At 36.5% G+C, this 19,530-nt stretch overlaps 1 protein-coding gene and 1 non-coding gene across 3 annotated transcripts in view; one reads left to right on the top strand and one right to left on the bottom strand.

The window, feature by feature from the left end:
• FGD6 (FYVE, RhoGEF and PH domain containing 6) overlaps positions 1 to 19,530 on the top strand; it is a 111,690-nt gene that overhangs the window by 45,417 nt on the left and 46,743 nt on the right. For both annotated transcript variants that reach the window (XM_025439399.3, XM_035699133.2), the window contains exons 4-6: positions 5,232 to 5,299; positions 5,380 to 5,410; positions 16,905 to 17,056. In XM_025439399.3, the coding sequence (XP_025295184.2) occupies positions 5,232 to 5,299; positions 5,380 to 5,410; positions 16,905 to 17,056 (251 nt within the window). The remainder of the gene's footprint in view (positions 1 to 5,231; positions 5,300 to 5,379; positions 5,411 to 16,904; positions 17,057 to 19,530) is intronic.
• TRNAM-CAU (transfer RNA methionine (anticodon CAU)) lies at positions 3,649 to 3,721 on the bottom strand. The gene has a single exon. It is a non-coding gene; the product is annotated as a tRNA-Met (tRNA).

Genomic DNA, 19,530 nt, shown 5'->3' with positions numbered 1-19,530 from the left:
TTTTAGAATTGTAAAAGGCCTTTAATCATCTAGGCCAACCCCTTACCCTTTTTTTTTACATGATGAAATATCTATAATGACCTAATAATTTGTTTCAGATTATATTTTCATGTTACTCAATACATATTATTTTTAAAATATTTCTAATAAATCTCTTTAAATTTTTTTTTGTATATTTTTTATTGGAGTTCTATTTGCCAACATATGGTATAACACTCAGTGGTCATTCTGTCAAGTGCCCCCCTCAGTGCCTGTCACTCAGTCACTCCATCCTCCCACCCACCTCCCTTTCCACTACCCCTTGTTCATTTCCCAGAGTTAGGAGTCTCTCATATTCTGTCACCCTCTCTGATTTTTTCCCACTCGTTTTCTCTCCTTTCCCCTTTAATTCCTTTCACTAGTTTTTATATTCCCCGAATGATTTAAATCATGTTTGTCCTTCTCTGATTGACTTACTTCACTTAGCAGAATACCCTCCAGTTCTAACTCAATACGTATTCAAAAGCACTGTGCTCTGTCCTTAGATTCTGAGATGACAGCCACCCTTATATACATTTGCTCATTCATGCATATCAGTTGCACAGTGGACCAGGTATTGTGCTATGTGCAGAAGGATACAAGGTCCTAAACTAGGGGGAATTAAACATGTCAGTAAATAAACAATCCACTGGATTAAGTTCTGTACATACATGAATAAGAATAACTTGTCCTGTGGCAGTGGTAGGGAGAGAATATGAAGGCAACCTTCATAAAGGAGAAAACCCTTGAGCACCCTCTTAAAGAATAAGTTGGAATTTGACAGGCAGAAACTTTTGGGGAGGGGAGAAGTGAGGAGGGAAGTCAAAGCAGAAAGGCTTATAGGGACAGACATGCAAGGGCAGAGCACACTTGGAGTTGGCAAGGTGGTGCCATTATGGCTGGAGTAGAGAGTATATTGTGTCTGGGAGCAGAAGATAACTAGACACCCTGAGAAGTATCTCAGATACATGGCAAAGGAAACTTGAGTCTTTGTTGCCCATAGGTGATAGGGAGTTGCTAATGTGTTTCAACCTGAGAATTAAAGTGATTATCTTTACATTTTAGGACTGTTACTCTGTGACGGTATAGAGACTGGGTTGCAGTGGAATTAAAAAAAAAAAAAAAAATCTAGAGCCAAGGAAACTACTTAGGTTCTTACAGTAGGGTAAACAGGAAATAAGGAGGCAATATTAAAGGAGAGAGGTATGAATCAATGAAACTTTAAGGAAATATTCATAAGGATTAGTAGACAGGACTCAGTTGTGATCAAAGAAGGCGGAGAAGAAAGGAGTCCAGATTTCTGGCTTTGATGAGTGGCTATCTGTAGTATCTAGTATGCAGATACTTGATGACTTAAGGAATGACCAAAGGTCATCAGATGCTTTATTCTTTGTGAATCTTTTCCTGAATTACACACTGCTGCCTGTTAAAATCTTTTCCTCCTTCAAGAGGTCAGCACATTTCATAGTTATTTGTGTATTTGGTCTGTTCTCTTTATTCACTTCTTGAAGGCTGGGGCTCTTCAAAAATTTATCCTTAATTTCCTCTTCTAACAACCACTTTCCTGCCCCATCTCAGACCTACAGATCAGAATTTCCAACAATTCAATGGGAACCTGAAATTTAAGAGCGGCCTGGGGTTCTAATGATAAGGAGTGTTTTCAAATTTAGCTGTAGAGCAATGAATCGGCTGAGGGTAGAGCTGTTTTCTCCTACTAACTTTGCTATCAAATGATGGATGGTCAGTTACTATAGATTTTTGAATGGTAGTGTAAGGATGGTAGTCACTCCTTCCTCTTGGAATGATCTCAGAATAACAAGGAGGATAAATACAAATTCTGTCTTTGAGGATATTAGAAGATGTCTAAAACCTCCAATCACAATATATGAATAAAGGCTCCCATTTCCAGCAGCAATAAAGTTTCCTCCACATCCTCACCAACACCTGCTACTTTCTGATTTTTTTTAGCTTATTTATTTTTTAAAATAACCAATACTTTAGTAATTTAGTAATCTCAAACTCACAACCCCAAGATCAAAAGTTGCATGCTCTTCTGAGTCAGCCAGGTGCCCCACTATTTTCTGATTTTTTTTTATTACCATTCTATGGATATGAATTGGAATCCCACTGTGGTTTTAATGTGCATTTCCCTGGTGACTGATTATACTGAGCATCTTTTCATAAAGTTATTGGCTATTCTTAAATATTTAATGAAATGTCAGTTCACAAACTTACATATACTGGACACAGAACCATGTTTATGAATTTTTTTTTTTTTTTTTTTTTTTTACCACCTGGGACTTTTATTTTCTTTATCATGGCTTTTTAAGCATAAGTTTTAAATTTATGAAGTTTAGTTTATCGATATTTTCTTCTTTTATGGATCATGCCTTTGATGTCATATCTAAAAACTGTTATCCTATACAGGGTCACAAAGGTTTTCTTCTAGAAGTTTTATAGTTTTAGCTCTTAAAGTCTAGGGTACATTTTTAAATAATTTTTGTTATGTGGTGTCAGCTTATAAATTCATCTTTTCACTTATGGATATCTAATTGGTCCAGCAATTTTGAACCATTTATTGAACAAAAACCAACCAGACAATTCTTTCTTCCATTGAAGTGCCTTGACAACTTTGTTAAGAATCCATTGACAAAATTAAGGGCCGGCTTCTCTCAATTTTTTCCCTTTGACCTACATGTCTGTCTTTATGCCAATACTCACCATTTAGAACCACCCCCCCCCCCCCCCATAGTTTACAATCTCAGCTTCTAGAAGGGAAACACATCCTTCATACTCACCAGCTCCAGTGCCTCTGAATCGATGCCACTTTCTGTCTCAGGGTCTTGCCATGCCACACCTGAGATGTTTAATGTTTAAATCTTAAGATTGTAAAGTTGCAAATTCAGCACTTTCATTTTACAGATAAGGAATGTCAGGCACACTGTAATTGTTTTTCTAAGTTAAAGTATTTTTTGTCCCCTGCTGGAACAGAAGCATGATATCTGCCTGGGGATAACATTTATTATGGAGTCATCACATAGTTCTCTCTAAATGAGACCTGGCAGAGCAAGGTTCTGAAGAGGGAAAAAATTGTTTGGAGTAGAAACTTAACAAAGGCAAAGTTATAAAAAGAGGAAAGGAAGAGTGCCTGGGTGGCTTAGTCAGCTAAGCAAGTGACTCTTGATTTTGGCTCAGGTCATGATCTCAGGGTGCCAGAATTGAACCCCTCATCCAGCTCTGTGCTCAGCAGAGAGTCTGCTTGAGATTCTCTCTCTCGCTCTGTGCTCCCTTTATCCCCCAACCCCCACCACACTTGCTCCTTTGCACTCATTCTCTCAAATAATAAACAAATCTTAGAAAGAGGAGCGTAAATAAAGGGGAAATACTGAAAATAAAGTACACCTACTTGAAGAGATGGTTATAAAAGTGGCATACAGTTTTAGGTGGCTCTGCTAGTCAAATGCTTCACCGTCTACAGTATACCTCGGTTTCTTTAAAGCTATTGCTAGCACCTCTTGACCTTTAAGGGACATCACATCATTTGAAAATAAGAGTGCTGAGTTATGGCTTGATTTCTTTCAGGTCTTTTTTTAAAAAATAGATTTATTTAATTTTTTTGAGTAATCTCTGCACCCAATATGGGGCTCAAACCCACAACCCTGAAATCATGAGTCTCATGCTCTGCCAACTGAGCCAGCCAGGCATCCTCATTTTTCATTTTTAATGCATTTCTTCTGGCTCTCAATTTTAAAAAGATATACTGTATTTTACAAATATTAAACTTTCTAGCTACAGATGATATAAAGAAACTCATTATAATAGGAAAGCAGTGACTTGCTAAATTTTTCAAAGTAACAATTATCCCTGTGTGTGTGTCTGTGTATGAGTGTACAGTCATGGTTATTAGCACATGACTGATACATGGTCTGCAAGATAAGGCTGTGTTTAAGACTGCTTCCTGAGGAATGTAGCTGGTGAATGGAGCTGAGTATCTTATGCTGCATCTTGCTCAGTTGAGCAAAACTTATCCAGTCTGTTGGTCATGATCATCCAACAACCTGTTTTAGAAAAGAGGAGTAATAATGTGGATGAAAGTCAAATTCATCTATCTAACTGTTCCTTAAAAGATAGAGTTTGAGAGGCACATGGGTGGCTCAATCTGAGGGACATCTGGATGGCTCAGTTAAGTATCTGCCTTCAGCTCAGGTCATGATCCCAGGGTTCTGGGATGGAGCCCCACATCTGGTTCCCTGCTCAGCAGGAAGTCTGCTTCTCCCTCTACTCCTCCCCACTGCTCATGCTCATGCTCTCATGTACACATGTGCGCGTGCTCTCTCTCTCTCTCTCTCTCTCTGTCTCTCAAATAAATAAATAAAATCTTTAAAAAAAAAGAATTTGGGGGCTAAGATCAAATAGCAAGGCAAAATATCTAAGGCTAACTAGACTGCAGTATTAATGCATTCTGAATTAATAACTCTTTAAAGACTTTTTGTAAATAGTTGGTTTCATAGCCTACCTTGAATATTTTTTGCATAATAATATTTATATTCTGATGGAAGAGTTAGGATTTTTTTATATCGTATTTAAGTTCTTATGTACTTAAATATGAAAACATGGAAGGAATAAATACACACTGCAAGATTAGTATTTATTCTTGGAGGAGGAGGGAAACTTGAATGTTATATATAACAATTTGTTTCATAAAATGTTTTAATCCAGTATTGCCGAATGTTTGGCATTTGTTAAATCTTAAAGGAAGCAGAGGGGAGATATATATGGGTATATATCTAGCAGTGAATCTTTGTGAGGAGATGCCATGATTACCAGCAGATAAGAGAAATTTAGGGTAGTGGAAGAATTCCTAGGTTAGATAATGGGAAGAACTCATGTTTATGTGATACCTGTAGGAGTCATTTCTCCTGTAGAATATGACTTTTTAGTTTTGAACCATTGACAGTTTTGCTCCACCAAGGCTCAGGCTCCTCAAGACAATCCATCAGTCCAGTGCTGATAGTGCTGAGAATCACCTATTGCTCTCAGCTCCTCCTGTATTATGCTTCAATAACCATATGTAATTCTTCATGTTTGCCATTGGAGATGTTATATAGTATGAAATCAGAAACCTAGAAGTATCAGAGTTCAAATTTACATCAAAGCTGATCTTCATTATCCTTTTATGAGTTAATGCTTTCTTTATGCACTCTTATCCACAGGATGAAGATACTGGAATGAAAAGTAAAGTCCATCATATTGCCAAGGAGATCATGAGCTCAGAGAAAGTGTAGGTATTCAGTTTATAATTCAGAAGACCATTTATTTCCCCATTGGCTCATTTAAAACATTTATATTTTTCTTTTACAGCTTTGTGGATGTGTTAAAACTTTTGCACATTGTAAGTATCTGCAAATATTTTCTTAAAATCTGAGTCTGTCCTCCTTTGCATCTTTCCCTATGTTAAAAAATTTTCAGCATAACTTAAATATACTTAACGTGTGTGTGTGTGTATATATATATGTATATATATGTATATATATATGTTAGAAAATTATGGTTACATCTTTAAATTCATATATGTGTGAATATATTTTCTAAAATGTATGTATCTAATGTCTGTGTAGTATTACCAGATGATTCCTGAAAAATAGGGCCTTTATATCCATGTCTCCAAAGTCTTCAAATTTTCTGTGTTCATAATAAAGAGTTTTTAAAGTGATAATATTTCTTGTTGGGTAGTTATGGAAGATGTTTATCAATAGAATTTTAGACAGTATAAAAACAATATAAAAAGAATGTCATGATTGGTATTCAAAATTATTCTCCTTCTATCTGAATCAGCTCCCAGAAATAGACACTTAAAATAGACATTTTTACGACTAACTTTTTATTTATTTATTTATTTATTTATTTTTTTTAAATTTTTTTTTTTATTTATTATTTATGATAGTCACAGAGAGAGAGAGAGAGAGGCAGAGACATAGGCAGAGGGAGAAGCAGGCTCCATGCACTGGGAGCCCGATGTGGGATTCGATCCTGGGTCTCCAGGATCGCGCCCTGGGCCAAAGGCAGGCGCCAAACCGCTGCGCCACCCAGGGATCCCTACGACTAACTTTTTAAAAGTTCTCTATCCAATTTTTATAATTGTCAACTTGAATGAACCTGTTGGGAAACAATTATGATATGTCTGACAGCATATTCATTTTTCTCATGCACTTTTTTATACATGCAAGTTTTTACAAGTTTCATTACGAATTGGAAGTTAAAGCACTTTTAATCCTACTTTATTCCAGTTATATTTTGGCAAGTTATTAAGACTTAACAAAAGAAGGGTAAGTTAGAGGAAACAATGAAGAAAGAAATTGAAGTGGAAATTTACTTAGATGGTATAATTACTAACATCTTAATTACTGAGACTTGGTAGGTTCACACCCATTAATATCTCTAAGAGTATCATTATTTTCAGTTTTCCTTTTGAAAGATACATGTGAATATGAAAAGTAGGGTACACTTAAGGGTGGTTCATATTCACTAAATGATTCCCTGTGTTCTGTACTTAGTACAAGAGAAACCAGGAGCTCTAATTCCTGTGTGAAAAACCTCTAGTTTTGGAAACTTTTCTAAAACAATTCTTAACATTATTGTTTTAAGAAATTACTATCCTGTGAATAGTTTCTTACATAACTCTTGACCATGTTGCTTAGTTCTCTTTATAATTCATTTTTAAAAATTATAGCATAATATTTGGTCACCCAAACTTATTTGTTGAGTTTGAAGTATATTGTCATTTCAAATACATAACAGCATGATGAATAAATAACTTTTCAAAATAAACTCCATTTTGAACTGAATAAATTCCATTTTTTACTGAACCTCTCTATTGTTTTAAACAATTGTATTGGAAAAGGAAAAAGCAAAACTTCCTTTTTCTTTAAAGCTCAACATATATGTAGGACAAATTGTACATTTTCTCGTAGAGATGTTTAAATAGAAATTGGACCTCTTTAAGGATATTTTAAGCATTTGATTGATAAGCTCATGGAAGCAAATAATGCTATGGAGTCAGAAAAGCTTGGTTAGAACTTCAGTGCAGTATTTCAGCAAATCTTGCATGGTACACATGTTGAATATTCATTCCAAGATGAACAAGATGAACAACAGAGTCCTAGCCCTCATAGTGCCAATAGGTGAGTGTAGTGCTTCTTATGATGAGGGACTGGATTTTAAAATTTCCAAAATCCATGTTGGACCAGAATGTTTGTAAAATACAATAGAAATGTCATGACCATGTCATATTGACATAAACGTTTCCAATCCTTTATCCACCCTTCTAATTAATATCTTTGTGGACCAATAACAATTTAAGGACCACACTTTGAGAATGTTGGCAAAAATATCAGTGCCTTTTCTGCCTAAGTAGATTCTGTTGTTGTTGTTTTAAGATTTATATATTTATTTTTTAGAGAGAGAGCGAGCACAAGCATGCATGGGGGGAGAGGCAGAGGGAAAGAATCCCCAAGTAAACTCCCCATTGAGTGGGGAAGCCAGATGCAGGGCTCAGTCTCCTGACCCATGAGATCATGACCTGAGCCAAAACCAAGAATCAGAGGCTTAACTGAGCCATACAGGGACCCAATTCTGTTTCTCAGTAGCGATATGAAATTAGTCTAACCCTTCGGTCTAGCTTTCCTCATTTGTAAGATGGGGATACAAATACTGATCTCTCTGGTTGTGAGGAATTAGTGGAATAAAGTGTGTGAAACAGCCTAGTATTGTGCACAGTATACAGTAGGTACTCAAATTGCCTTTCATTACCCTCTTCATCTTCCCTTGTAGAACATCAATTAATGGGAGGAATTCACTGTTATCAAACAGTAGCCTTTTTATAATTCTATCTCCTTTTCCCCCTGTACTAAAATTTTAATGGAGGAAGTTCTGATTCCTATACGTAGAGAAGCCATTCAGAGCTTCATTACTTTAATGGGGCACCTGAGTAGCTCAGTGGGTTAAGCATCTGACTCTTGATTTCAGCTCAGATCATAATCTCAGGGTTGTGAGATGGAGACTCAGGCCCTGTGCTAGGCATAGATCCTGTCTAAGATTCTCTCTCTCCCTCTACTCCCCCAGCTCGCCCCACTCCCTGTTCACCTGCATACACTCATACATGCTCCCTCTCTTTAAAAAAAAAAAAAAAAAAGCTTCATTAGTTTATTTATTGATTACTTAAAACTATGTATCTTATTCTTACCTCTGTATTTTTTAGAACAAATCATAAACACTTGGGACAGTCAGACCCAAGTATTTCCCATGTCATTTCAGATCTGATAGATCTCTTGGATGGCCTTGGCCTCTTCCTAGATGGTGTTGAACTGTGAATCATTCAAAACCCATCTTGACTGGTACATTTTCAGAACCTCTTAAGACTTTAATGTAGGAGTGAGAGTAGATCATCTGCCAACCTCATGTTAGCATCCTGTCTGGTATGTGCAAATGTTAACTCAGCAGAGCCCAGCTCTAATGGGAACTTTAACAACAGAACATTAGCCAGGGGAGAGCCATTACTAGAAGAGACTTGTTACCAGCATAATATGGATGAAGTCAAAAGAATCTCTTATTTCATTTTACCACCCCCACCACATTGTTAAAGCTCATATTTACTCTTCTATTAAAAGTAGTTCACAAAGGTAGTGCCCATGGATGGTAGTAATCCTGAGCACTACTGCTATCTGACTTCATATAAATGAGTTAATGTCTGTGTTATATCCTAGAATATGACTACTCTAAAATATCTCAATGACAGGCTTTAGATAATCCAGTGGATATTTTTTTTGGATATCAACTAGGTATCCAAGTGGCTTGGGAGAAACTATTGTTTCTGTTATACATGATTTCCTGTGAATAGTTTACTATATTAGAGATTCTAGAATAGCATTAATAGATCTTTCTGTGATGATAGAAATGCTCAGTATTTGCACTATCCAATATTTTTAAAATTTAAATATGTCACTATAGTTCACTAACACATTATATATTACTTTAATATATCACTGTAGCTCGTGGACATTTCTTTGTTTAGAATTTGCTGAACTAGGTGACATAGCTCATAGAAGAAAAACTAAAAACCTAAACTAAAGAATTTCATCATTTAAGCTGGTATGACATTGGAAGAAAATAGGCATGGATGGAGGCATGCAGTTTAAAATCTACTCAAGATTCTATGAGCCAATATATGCAGTTGAGGCCTTTGATTCATCTGCCTGATGTTTGTGAGGGAAAATTGGGCCTATAGCAGCAATGTCCAAGACTTTACAATTAAGGTTTTTTTGTGATAACATGCTCTGCAGTATTTGCCATGAGCTTCTGGACTTGGAACTAGGTTGATTTTTTTTCTTTTCTTTTCTTTTTTTTTTTTTAATAAGATCTTATTTTTAAGTAATTTCTATTCCCAACTTGGGGCTCGAAGTTTCAACCCTAAGATCAAGAGTCACATGTTCCACTGACTGAGCCAGCCAGGCACCCCTGAACTAGATTTTTAAAAAAGGTTCAGGGATACACAATGCCTCTAAGTCAATATCCAATACTAGTGTTTGTTTTTTCAAATAGTAGTGCCATCCCTGTGGCTGCCAAAGTCAGAAAACTAGGATTTGTTCTTTATTTCTCCCTCTCACTCACTTCTCCAGCCAACCTATCAGCAAACCTCCTGATTCTGTTTCCACTTTACTGCCACCAACCTAGTCCAACGTATCTCTTATATAGACAACCATTCCAGCCTCCTAACTGAGACTCCTGTTTCCATTCTCACCCTTCTTCCAATCTGTTTCTTATACGATTTTTTTAAAAATAATTTTTAAGAGTGATTTTCTTAAAATATGTATTAGAGCATGTCACTCCCCTGCTTAAAACCCTTTAAATGACTTTCATTCCATTAAGAATAAAGTCCACATGGGGCACTTGGAGGGCTCAGTTAGTTAAGCATCTTGCCCATGGCTCAGGTCATGATCCCAGGGTCCTGGGATCAGGCTATGTGCTGAGTCGGGCCTGCTTAGCAGGGAGTCTTCTTCTCCCTCTCCTGCTCCCCCTGCTTGTATTCTCTCTCTGTCAAATAAATAAAAATCTAAAAAGATAGATAGATAGTTACACCTGGGTAGTTCAGTGGTTGAGTGTCTGCCTTCAACTCAGGGCATGATCCCAAGGTCCTGGGATTGAGTCTCGCATCAGGCTCCCCGTCGGGAGCCTGCTTCTCCCTCTACCTACATCTCTGTGTCTCTCATGAATAAATAAATAAAATCTTTAAAATTAATAAATAAAGTCCACATTACTCACCAAGGCTAGTAAATAGAATGACTCTATGTCCCAGTCTGCTTTTGATAGTCTTGGTTATTGTCTTGACATGATTATTATCACAGTCCCTTTTCTCTTGTTGAGTCATTAAATTATGGTTCTCCCTGGCTAGAAAGTGCTATGTAATTTGGTCTCTCACTAAGATGAGATGCAGGGGAAAGAGAGGTTTTCTCTTATTCACTGACCATGTTCTGGCCATACAGGCCTCCTTACGGCTCTGAGTTTAGTTGCTAATGTTATTCTGGCTCACAGCTTTTGCTAATTTAGTTTCCTAGAATCTTTGTTCTTCATTTCATTCCTAGCTAGTTTTTTCTTTTTCCTTCCAATTTGGGTTTAATGCCACCTCCTCAGAGAGGCCTTCCTTGACTATCCTTTTCTCTTTCACTTTCACTTTGTATTCTTCTTGGCATTTAATATAATTGCATATTGGTTTACTAGTTTATTATGGTCTACTCTACTAAAATGTAAGCTAGGTGAGGGCAGGGATCATATCTTCAGCACCTACCATCATTCATGTTCTTTGGAAGGCTTTCATTAAACATTTGTTGAATGAATGAGTGTGACTAATTGATCAGTGGTTAAGAATTCTGCCTCCACCACTATGTTCTCTTGGACAAATTAGTCAAGCCTTCCTTGGTTTCTTCTGGAAAATGGGAATAATAAAAATAATTGCATTAAGTTGATGTGATGATGGGACACCTGGCTGGTTCAGTCAGTAGAGTATGACTTATGATCTCAGGTTGTGAGTTCAAGTACCCCCATTGGGTGTAGAGGTTACTTTAAAAAAAATAAAATCTTTAAAAAAAATAATAAAGTGGGTATGATAATTAAATGAGATCATGCAAAATAAATATTAAGCACTTAAGTAGTTTTAGCTGCAGGTTAAGTAGAGGGACTTCAAGATAAACTGCTTTTTTATTCAGACCTTATTTATATAAATTAAAATGCATACTACTTAATTGTGATGTTTTCAAATAAGCTTTTAATCAAATCAGTCAAAATAGCTTGTTTCTGAAATAGACCCTACTAAGGTTCTTCCTCTGCTAGGAGGTAAGTTCCATGAAGACACGGATTTTTACATTTCATTGATTCTTATCCCAGTAAATTCATATGTGTTGAATGAATGATAGACAACTAATGAATAAAATAATACTTGGTAAAACTTTAGTTATTTATATTTGTTTTTCCCTAATGTAGCAGGGTTGTCCAATCCAGAGCTTGCTATTGTATTACATATAAATGCATATTTTAAAGGTAAAACACCTTAGATACCTTAATATAATTAATTAAGTACAAGTGACATACTTTTGTTGTTGTTTTTGTAGTCTGATTTTCTCTTTGATGGGAGACTAGTTTAACACACAGCTTTATAAACTTATTTTACAAATGTCCAAATAGCATGACTTAATTTTTTTGCAAGAGAATGATCAAAGACTGAGGTCTTTTTTTGACAAAAATGGACTGATTAAGTAGTAAAGTGATCCTAATAATGAAGCATGTTTGCTCCATCGTTTCTTTAGGTTGAGACACACTTACCTTAAAAATTTGAAAGACTCTCAGTGAAATCCATAGAGTTAGAAGCAATGTTACTCAGACATCTATGTGTCTGTTGGTAACTAGACATATCTTTTATTATTTTTTAATGCACTATGAAAAGCATAGAAGATTTTCTCCTAGAAGTCTTCAGTTTTTCCCATCTTAAAATAACTTCATCCTTTTCTGCTAAATGCACCCTGTCTTTTGAGTCTTGTTAACCATTCATTATGATTTATTTCTTTAGTTGTAAAGAATGTTCTTTTAGTGTATCTTCACAAGGCTGCCAAACCTTTACTTTTTGAGCAGCTTCCTTCATGTGACTGTCCTTCACTGAATGAAGTTCATTGTTAAGAGCTCCCTTCTCTCACTGCTGAGGTGTTTGTTTTCCCTACTTTGGTTTGGTATTTCCTTCTTATAATATGCCTCTACTTCAGAGTTCTCTTTCCAAACTTTAAGGGACTTGTGGATCTTTAATGATATTCATGTGATCACTTAAATTAACCAAATCTTCTTTACTTAAATAGATGGCCTTCTACTGAGCACTCTGTGTGCCATGAAACATGCTAAAACTATGTTATTGAAATTGCCTATTTTAATCCTCATAACAACCCTATCAAATAGGTGTTATTTCTGTATCTTCAATGAAGAACACTAATTGCCAGAAGTAACCCACTACTAACTAAATGGCAAAGCCAGACTTAACTCTAGTCTCTCTGAGATGTTGCACTTAATGATTGTTCAGAAATTGATTAAAAATTATTACTGGAAATCTCTAGTATGCTATATGGGGGATAGTAGTATATCTTTGGGTATATTAACTTGTTCAGTTGGCAAAAAAAAAAAAAACAGAAATTCTAGTTTTACATCTTCTAAAGAGGAAAATGAAGCTAAATATTGGTCACTTAGGAAATACTATGTAGATTGCTTGTTAATGTTGTTAAGGGAGTTAGAGACTGGAGATAAAAGATTGGTTTTAGTCATGTTTTATACAGTTTGCATGCATTGATGATTATGCATAATGTCACCAGGTCTGAATATATATAGAGGGAGGCATCATTTCATTGATCAGATATTTTAATTTAAAAACAAAATCAAAATGTTAGTGTTGGGACATTCTCTCCCCTCTACATTTACTTCATAGTTTCATACCCCTTTCTGCATATTTATCAAAGCTCTTTGACCTTTGCAGCTGCTTTGCTTTTGCATAACATGAAGTGTTTCTTAATGCCGTTTATTAAGAGTTGCCTGCAGAGTTCCCCGTGCATCCATATGTCCGTTTAGTCTTTATAATCCACTGTGTCATCATACTGGTTAAGTAATGGCCTGAGGTCAGGAAGCCTAGTCCGCACAGCTTAATTAAGTCACTTACTTCTCTTTGGCATCAGAGCTGTAAAGCCTGACCCGACAAGTAAGACCATCTGTTTTGTGCTTCACTGTTTTAGATGTTCATACTTGACTTTATTTGCATTGATTTTTGCTTTGGTCTTGCCCAAGTGATCAAAGCTTGTAAGGCTAGTATGTTAATATCTGAGGAACTGAGTATGTTTGAAAAGTTGATCTGGTTCTCATTTGTAGGTTTTCTGGGAATTATTAAGAATAATATTATGATATGCTTTATAATTCAGGATCCTATTTCTATTGCTTAAAAGTGCCGAGCTGAACCACACATTTGGTTGCTGTGATCAGAAACTTGAGTGTAGGTGGTTCAGTTTTACATAAGAATCTTTGGTGGGTTTTATGTTGGAAGCATAGACTGCACTATAGGTGGTTGATATAAGTAAACTCTATTGCTTGCCTAACATTTTCACACTCTAGTTCCCACACCCCTTCCATTCTAATTACCCAGCCTTTCCAGTGTGGAAAAGTATACTCTGGATCTAATTTTTGAAGTGACAGTCGTGTGGTCTTAAGTCCTTACTGATTTAGTCAAGAAGGTGTTGGAGAATTTAAATTCTTCTGCCCCAGAATAGTTTTGCCTCTGGCTCTTAAGTGTCATCACACTTTCCCAAATTATCCTGGCTGTTAGCATTTAGAAAAATAACCAGACATATGTTATAATCATCCTTTTTATTTAAAAAAAAAAAAAAAGAATGTTTTCCTCCTTCTAGTGGCACCAGTTCTAGAAATGGTTGAGAGTGGCACCAGTTCTAGAAATGGTTGAGAGTGGCACCAGTTCTAGAAATGGTTGAGGTTCATGAAGAGCTGAAAAGCTAAAGATTCTGCATGTAGTTCTTGTGTGCATTAGTTACATCTGGCACTGGGGCCATAGCACATTGCTTTCAGGGGATGAGCTTTTGGCCAGAGCCATGTGTAATTGTGAAGGCCAGGAGTAGCAAGTGGAGTTCTTGGTGTGGGTTGCATTGGCCTAGTATAAAGGTTACCCATTTCTGTTTTCAAAAAGGTGCAATGAAGACTAGTTGATGGCCCTAGTAGTGCCTGCTTAGAATAGATAACTTCCTGAGCGCCTGAATGGCTCAGTCAGTTAATGTCCAACTCTTGGTTTCAGCTCAGGTCATGATCTGGGGTTGTGAGATCAAGCCCGCTTTAGGCTCAAGGCTCAGCACAGAGTCTGCTAGAGATTCTTTTCCTTTCCTGTCCCTCCCCTCTGTTCCTACCCCACTTCCCACACACATGCTCTCTTTATCTAAATAAATAAATGAAATCTTTTTTTTTTTTAATGTAACTTTCTGGGTCCTAGGAATAATTTGTAATAGATAGAAACTCTAAATTCCTATCATCTCTAGTAATTGTTCTTTTGTTCTCTTAATTATTACATTTCTATTATATTTTATTGTGCTACTCATAGTTTTAACAAGGACAGTATAGGCCACTAGTTCATCCAGAGCTACCTGCAATCATCCAGTAGTACTGGAAAAAGTGACACTTTGCCTGGTATGTGACAGATGCCTCCAGTTAGAGGCAACCATCTCACTGGTCAGCCCAGTGTGAATTTGGCTGGCCTCTGTTGAATGTTTCTTAAATAAACAAGTTTCCCTTTTGGCAACGGTGTCAGACATACGGAATGCAAGAGTCTGGCAAAAGCTATGTCAAATAGGGTCCTTAAGCTACTTAGCTGCTAATGGCTACTGTCACTGCTGTGACTGAGGAAATATCTTCCAATTGGAAAATAAAAGTCGACTTGCTGCCAGGAGACAAACATATTCATCATTTATTCTACCAGAATAAAGGGCAGTTATAATTGCTTTGCTGAACAAGGAATTCTTGCATTTAAGTTATATTAATCATTAAATTGGTAAATAAAAAAAAAAGGAGAAAGAAAAAGAAAAAGCACTATCGAGGATGTTTACTGTGCTTTCAATACTGTTGGGGTTGGGGAAATTATTTGTGACATGTAAATATATTCTGCAGTTCTTGTGCCTGTTGGAAAAATCTAATGACTTTCAGAAGCATTAAGTAGCTCTATTTTCTCTAGTAAATGTGAATGCTGATAGAAACAAGCTGCTAGGAGGTGGAATTTGGCCAATATCCATTTGGTTTCTGGAGATGTTTTGTGTGGTTTTCTGGATTGGAGTTTATGCAAGTTATAAATTCCTATTTTATATTACAGTAATTAGCTGTAAAAGTAATTCTTTAGTTACTGGTCTAAGTAACTTGGTTCCTTTGGGCCCATGTGACTGTTATACCAATAAAATTAGTCCCAGGTATTGAGGCCTAAGGTTAAGAGTTTATTAGCACTTGTTTAGCACAAGAGGATTTGAATTGTCTGAAATAACTGTCCTTTAGGAAAGGAATCCTTTCACATGTACTTTTAAATTTCACATAAGTTTTTATCTTTCACAAGAAGCATAAGGAATGTATATGGTTAATGTCTGTATATTGAAGGCAAGTGGTTGAAGGGGTCAGAGGAGAAACCAGTTTTTTGTTTTGTTTTGTTTTGTTTTGTTTTGGTCTATTTGATTTGCCCAGTGAATCCCTGAAGGGAAAGTAGTTAGAAATAAAGATTGAGGAAGATGAAGCCTAGTAAAGAGTCTTTTTGACCCAACTTTGCTTTAAGGTTTTAATTAAACCTGCTGTTTCTAAGAAGGAACAGTCTCTATTTTTGAGTCCTTAGGACTGTGGAACAGATTCCACTATTGTTTTACTTATTCCCTGAGGGTGGCCTCAAGATAGGGTGAAACCAGACAAACAGGATCTCAGACACTACCATCCTTTCCAAGTCCTCTGGGGTGACAGGGTGGGATGGTGTGGATTTGTTGTAAAACATGGTATATAAATCATTTTCTAGGGAAAAGTTGATGGAAAAAATATGGAAGGAAAAAATTTTTTATTTTGTGTAAAGTATAAATCCCAGTGAATTTATTGAGAGGTCACTTAGAGGGAGAGGGAGTTTTAAGGTCCCCAGTGAAAATATTTGATGGATTCTGTGTGTCAGACACATTGTCAAACGCTTTAAGTGTGTTATCTGATGATGTGGAATATGAACATCTCATAACCCACTTAACAGATGAGGAAAATGAGGCTAGCCCAAGGAAGCACAGTAATACTGGATCCAGTATTCTCTGATCATCAAGAATGTGCCAGTCTCCTCCACATGCCTTACCTAGAATGCTCTTGTTGTTGGGAAATCATTACTGAAAGTGAGCAAAGGGACTTTCCAGAAAAAAATTGAGATCTCTTAGGGACTTCTAAAATAAATGATTTTTGTTCATATAGCATTATTGGAATAAGTTTAAAGGCTACTTAGAGTTGCAGTATAATTTCCAGATACCCTTTAATATAATTACTAAGTTTGGAGATCAAACCAAAAGATTTAAGAGAAATGTCATACAGACTGTTTTAAAACCAAATTTCTACCATAGGTACTTGGTTGTGTTGGATTTTTTCTGTCCAACTAAGTAGGATAGAAGGAAGTGGGCACTTTCAATTTGTAATTCTACAGAGAAAGTACAGTTTGTGATTTATATTGTTTTAGAGGAGAGAATCACTAGGGGGGAAAGCTTTATATCAAAATATATGTCTATGTATGTTATTTTTCCTTCTCTGATCTGTAATAGGATTTTCGAGACGCAGTGGCTCATGCTTCCAGGCAACTTGGGAAACCAGTTATTGAGGACCGGATCCTAAATCAGATCCTGTACTACTTGCCTCAGCTGTATGAGCTTAACCGGGATCTCCTGAAGGAACTGGAGGAAAGGATGTCAAACTGGTAAAAATGGACTGAGCAGCTTTCCCAAAGTCCAATTTCAGATGAAGCCATAGGGCCCTGCTTGTGACAGAGAGGTGGTGTTCCTTACATTGAGTTGTTTCAATGGACTGAATCTTCTTGGCAGTTACCTGTAGATTGGTCATTTTATTTTTATTTTATTTTCTTAAAGCTTTTATTTATTTGAGAGAGGGCAAGTATGTGTGAGAGAGAGAAGGAGAGAGAGCTCGCATACGAGCAGGGTGGGGGAAAGGTGTGCAAAGGGAGAAGCAGACTCCCTGCAGAGCAGGGAGCCCATCCCAAGACCTCAAGATCATGACCTGAGCCAAAGGCAGGCACTTTCTGAGCCACCCAGGTGCCCCAAGATTGATCATTTTAGATGGCCGAAATTCACAACCTTGATGCACTGAGCTCAATTTTAGACTTGTTTAAATTCTTTGGTAATATTGCCCAAAAGCAAAAGGGTTCATATTTAGCCAATTTAACTTTTTGAGACTGAAGGAGTTTACTTGACATATTCACATCAAAATGTCTTTAAATGCTTTATTATCTTTTCGGAAGTTTCATGAATCTTTCTTTATATTTTAGAAAACAGGCCATTCTCTGAGATATAATGGGTTTGTTTGGTTTAGAAAATTTACATGTGTATGATACCATTGTAGGCTGTAGATTTCCAAACTGGAAAAGAATACCAAAAAGGTTAACTGCTTCAGTGGGTTGTAGAAAGTAAGCAGAAACTTCAGTAACATTTTTGGAAACATGTAGGAAATTTGTTCTAGGGGGATCAGATTTATTGTCCCTGGGGAACCCCAAATGGTTAGAATTACAAAATAGTGTCACATACTTTCATGATCAAAATTTCCTTGTAAGTTTTCTTTTTCAGAAAAATACCTCTTGCCTGATTTGGAAATATCATGCCTCTCTGCATGTTGGGAAAATGTGTTAGATAAGTGATTAATTCTTAGATGCAGCCTAAGTATAAAATAACACAGAGTTAAGGACTGAGGATGACTAAGAGGTATTTTTAAAAGTCATACTAGAAATAAAATGTGATTACAAAGAGTTTTCCCAGGACGCCTGTGTGGCTCAGTGGTTGAGTGTATGCCTTTGGCTCAGGGTGTGATTCCGGAGTCCTGGGATTGAGTCCCACATAAGACTCCTTGTATGGAGCCTACTTCTCCTCCCTCTGCCTATGTCTCTGCCTCTCTCTCTGCTCTCTCTGTGTCTCTCTTGAGTAAATAAATAAAAACTTAAAAACAAAACAAAACAAAACACAGTTTTCTCATACACAGTCTGTCATTCTTCTTATAATAATTATCTTTAAAATTACTCAATTAGCTTAGTTTTTTTAATTGCCTTTAAAAGATATACATATTTATGCAAGTAGATGGTAAAAGAGGCTTAAATATATGTTTTGCTTGTGCTAAAAGTTTTCTCGAGTTTAGATTGATAGATATTCTGCGTTAAAGTATTAAGCATTCATAAGAAACAGACTAAATTGATGAAAGGGACAGCTAAAACGATAATTATGGGAAAAGCTGCACTTATTACTGACATAAAACTCTTCTAATCCTTGGATAAGATACTTATTAAATAAAATCTTTTTCTCTCAGGGGCTTTCAAGTTAAGGTATACTTTTTGGTTTGTATGCTTTCTAAAATAACACTAATTTTTACATTGGCTTTTAGTAACTGTTGAGATACTTCATTTCTGCATTCAGCAAGGTTTTGAGTTTTCTATGGTATACTCGTGAGGGCTCTAAGCATGGTGGGAATATCACATTGCACAAAACAGATAAGGCTCTTGCTCTCATTTTAGTGAGGGGAGAACCAGAAAAATAGACAAGAAGCATTAGATGAAAGCAATTTTTGATCTGGAAAGATGTGAAATAAGATGATGAACAGGCAAGTGAAGATTGGGTGGCTAAGGAAGGCCCTTTGAAGAGGCAAAGCACTTTAAAGTCACATCTGAACATAAAGGAGAAGCTGGCCAGGGTTCCTTATTTCCAGGCATGCAGAACCATTAGTAAAAGTTTGCAAAGTGGGAATGACTCTATGTCAAAGTAATATAAAGAAGGCTAGTGTGGTTGGAGAATACTGAGAAAGGAGAGAAGCGTGACACAGGTCAGAAAAGTAGGTAGCAGCAGGACCAATGGGGCTTTGTAAGCCAAGGTAAGAGGTTGTTGGTTTTCCTGCTCATGGGAGGCCATCGAAAGTCACATTGATGTAATGCATGTTTTTAGACTCCAAGGCTGTGCAGAAGGATGAGACAGTAGAAGCAGGGAGAGTCAGAGAGCTGGGAAAATCCAGGCAAGATGTGATGGTGACCGTGGGAATAGTAAAAAGTAGGCATTTGGGGATAGGAGATGTCATACAAGAAGAGAAAAGAGGAAGAGCTAATGGCTTAGACTTGGGACTCTGCTCTTTGTTGGATGTTTTAGATACATTAATGACTCTTTATATTTTTGTCTATCTCTT

Source organism: Canis lupus, chromosome 15, assembly GCF_003254725.2.
Source record: "Canis lupus dingo isolate Sandy chromosome 15, ASM325472v2, whole genome shotgun sequence".
Lineage (NCBI taxonomy): Eukaryota > Metazoa > Chordata > Mammalia > Carnivora > Canidae > Canis > Canis lupus.
The sequence above is the reverse complement of the archived record's forward strand: the minus strand, read 5'-3'. Positions and strand labels throughout refer to the sequence as shown.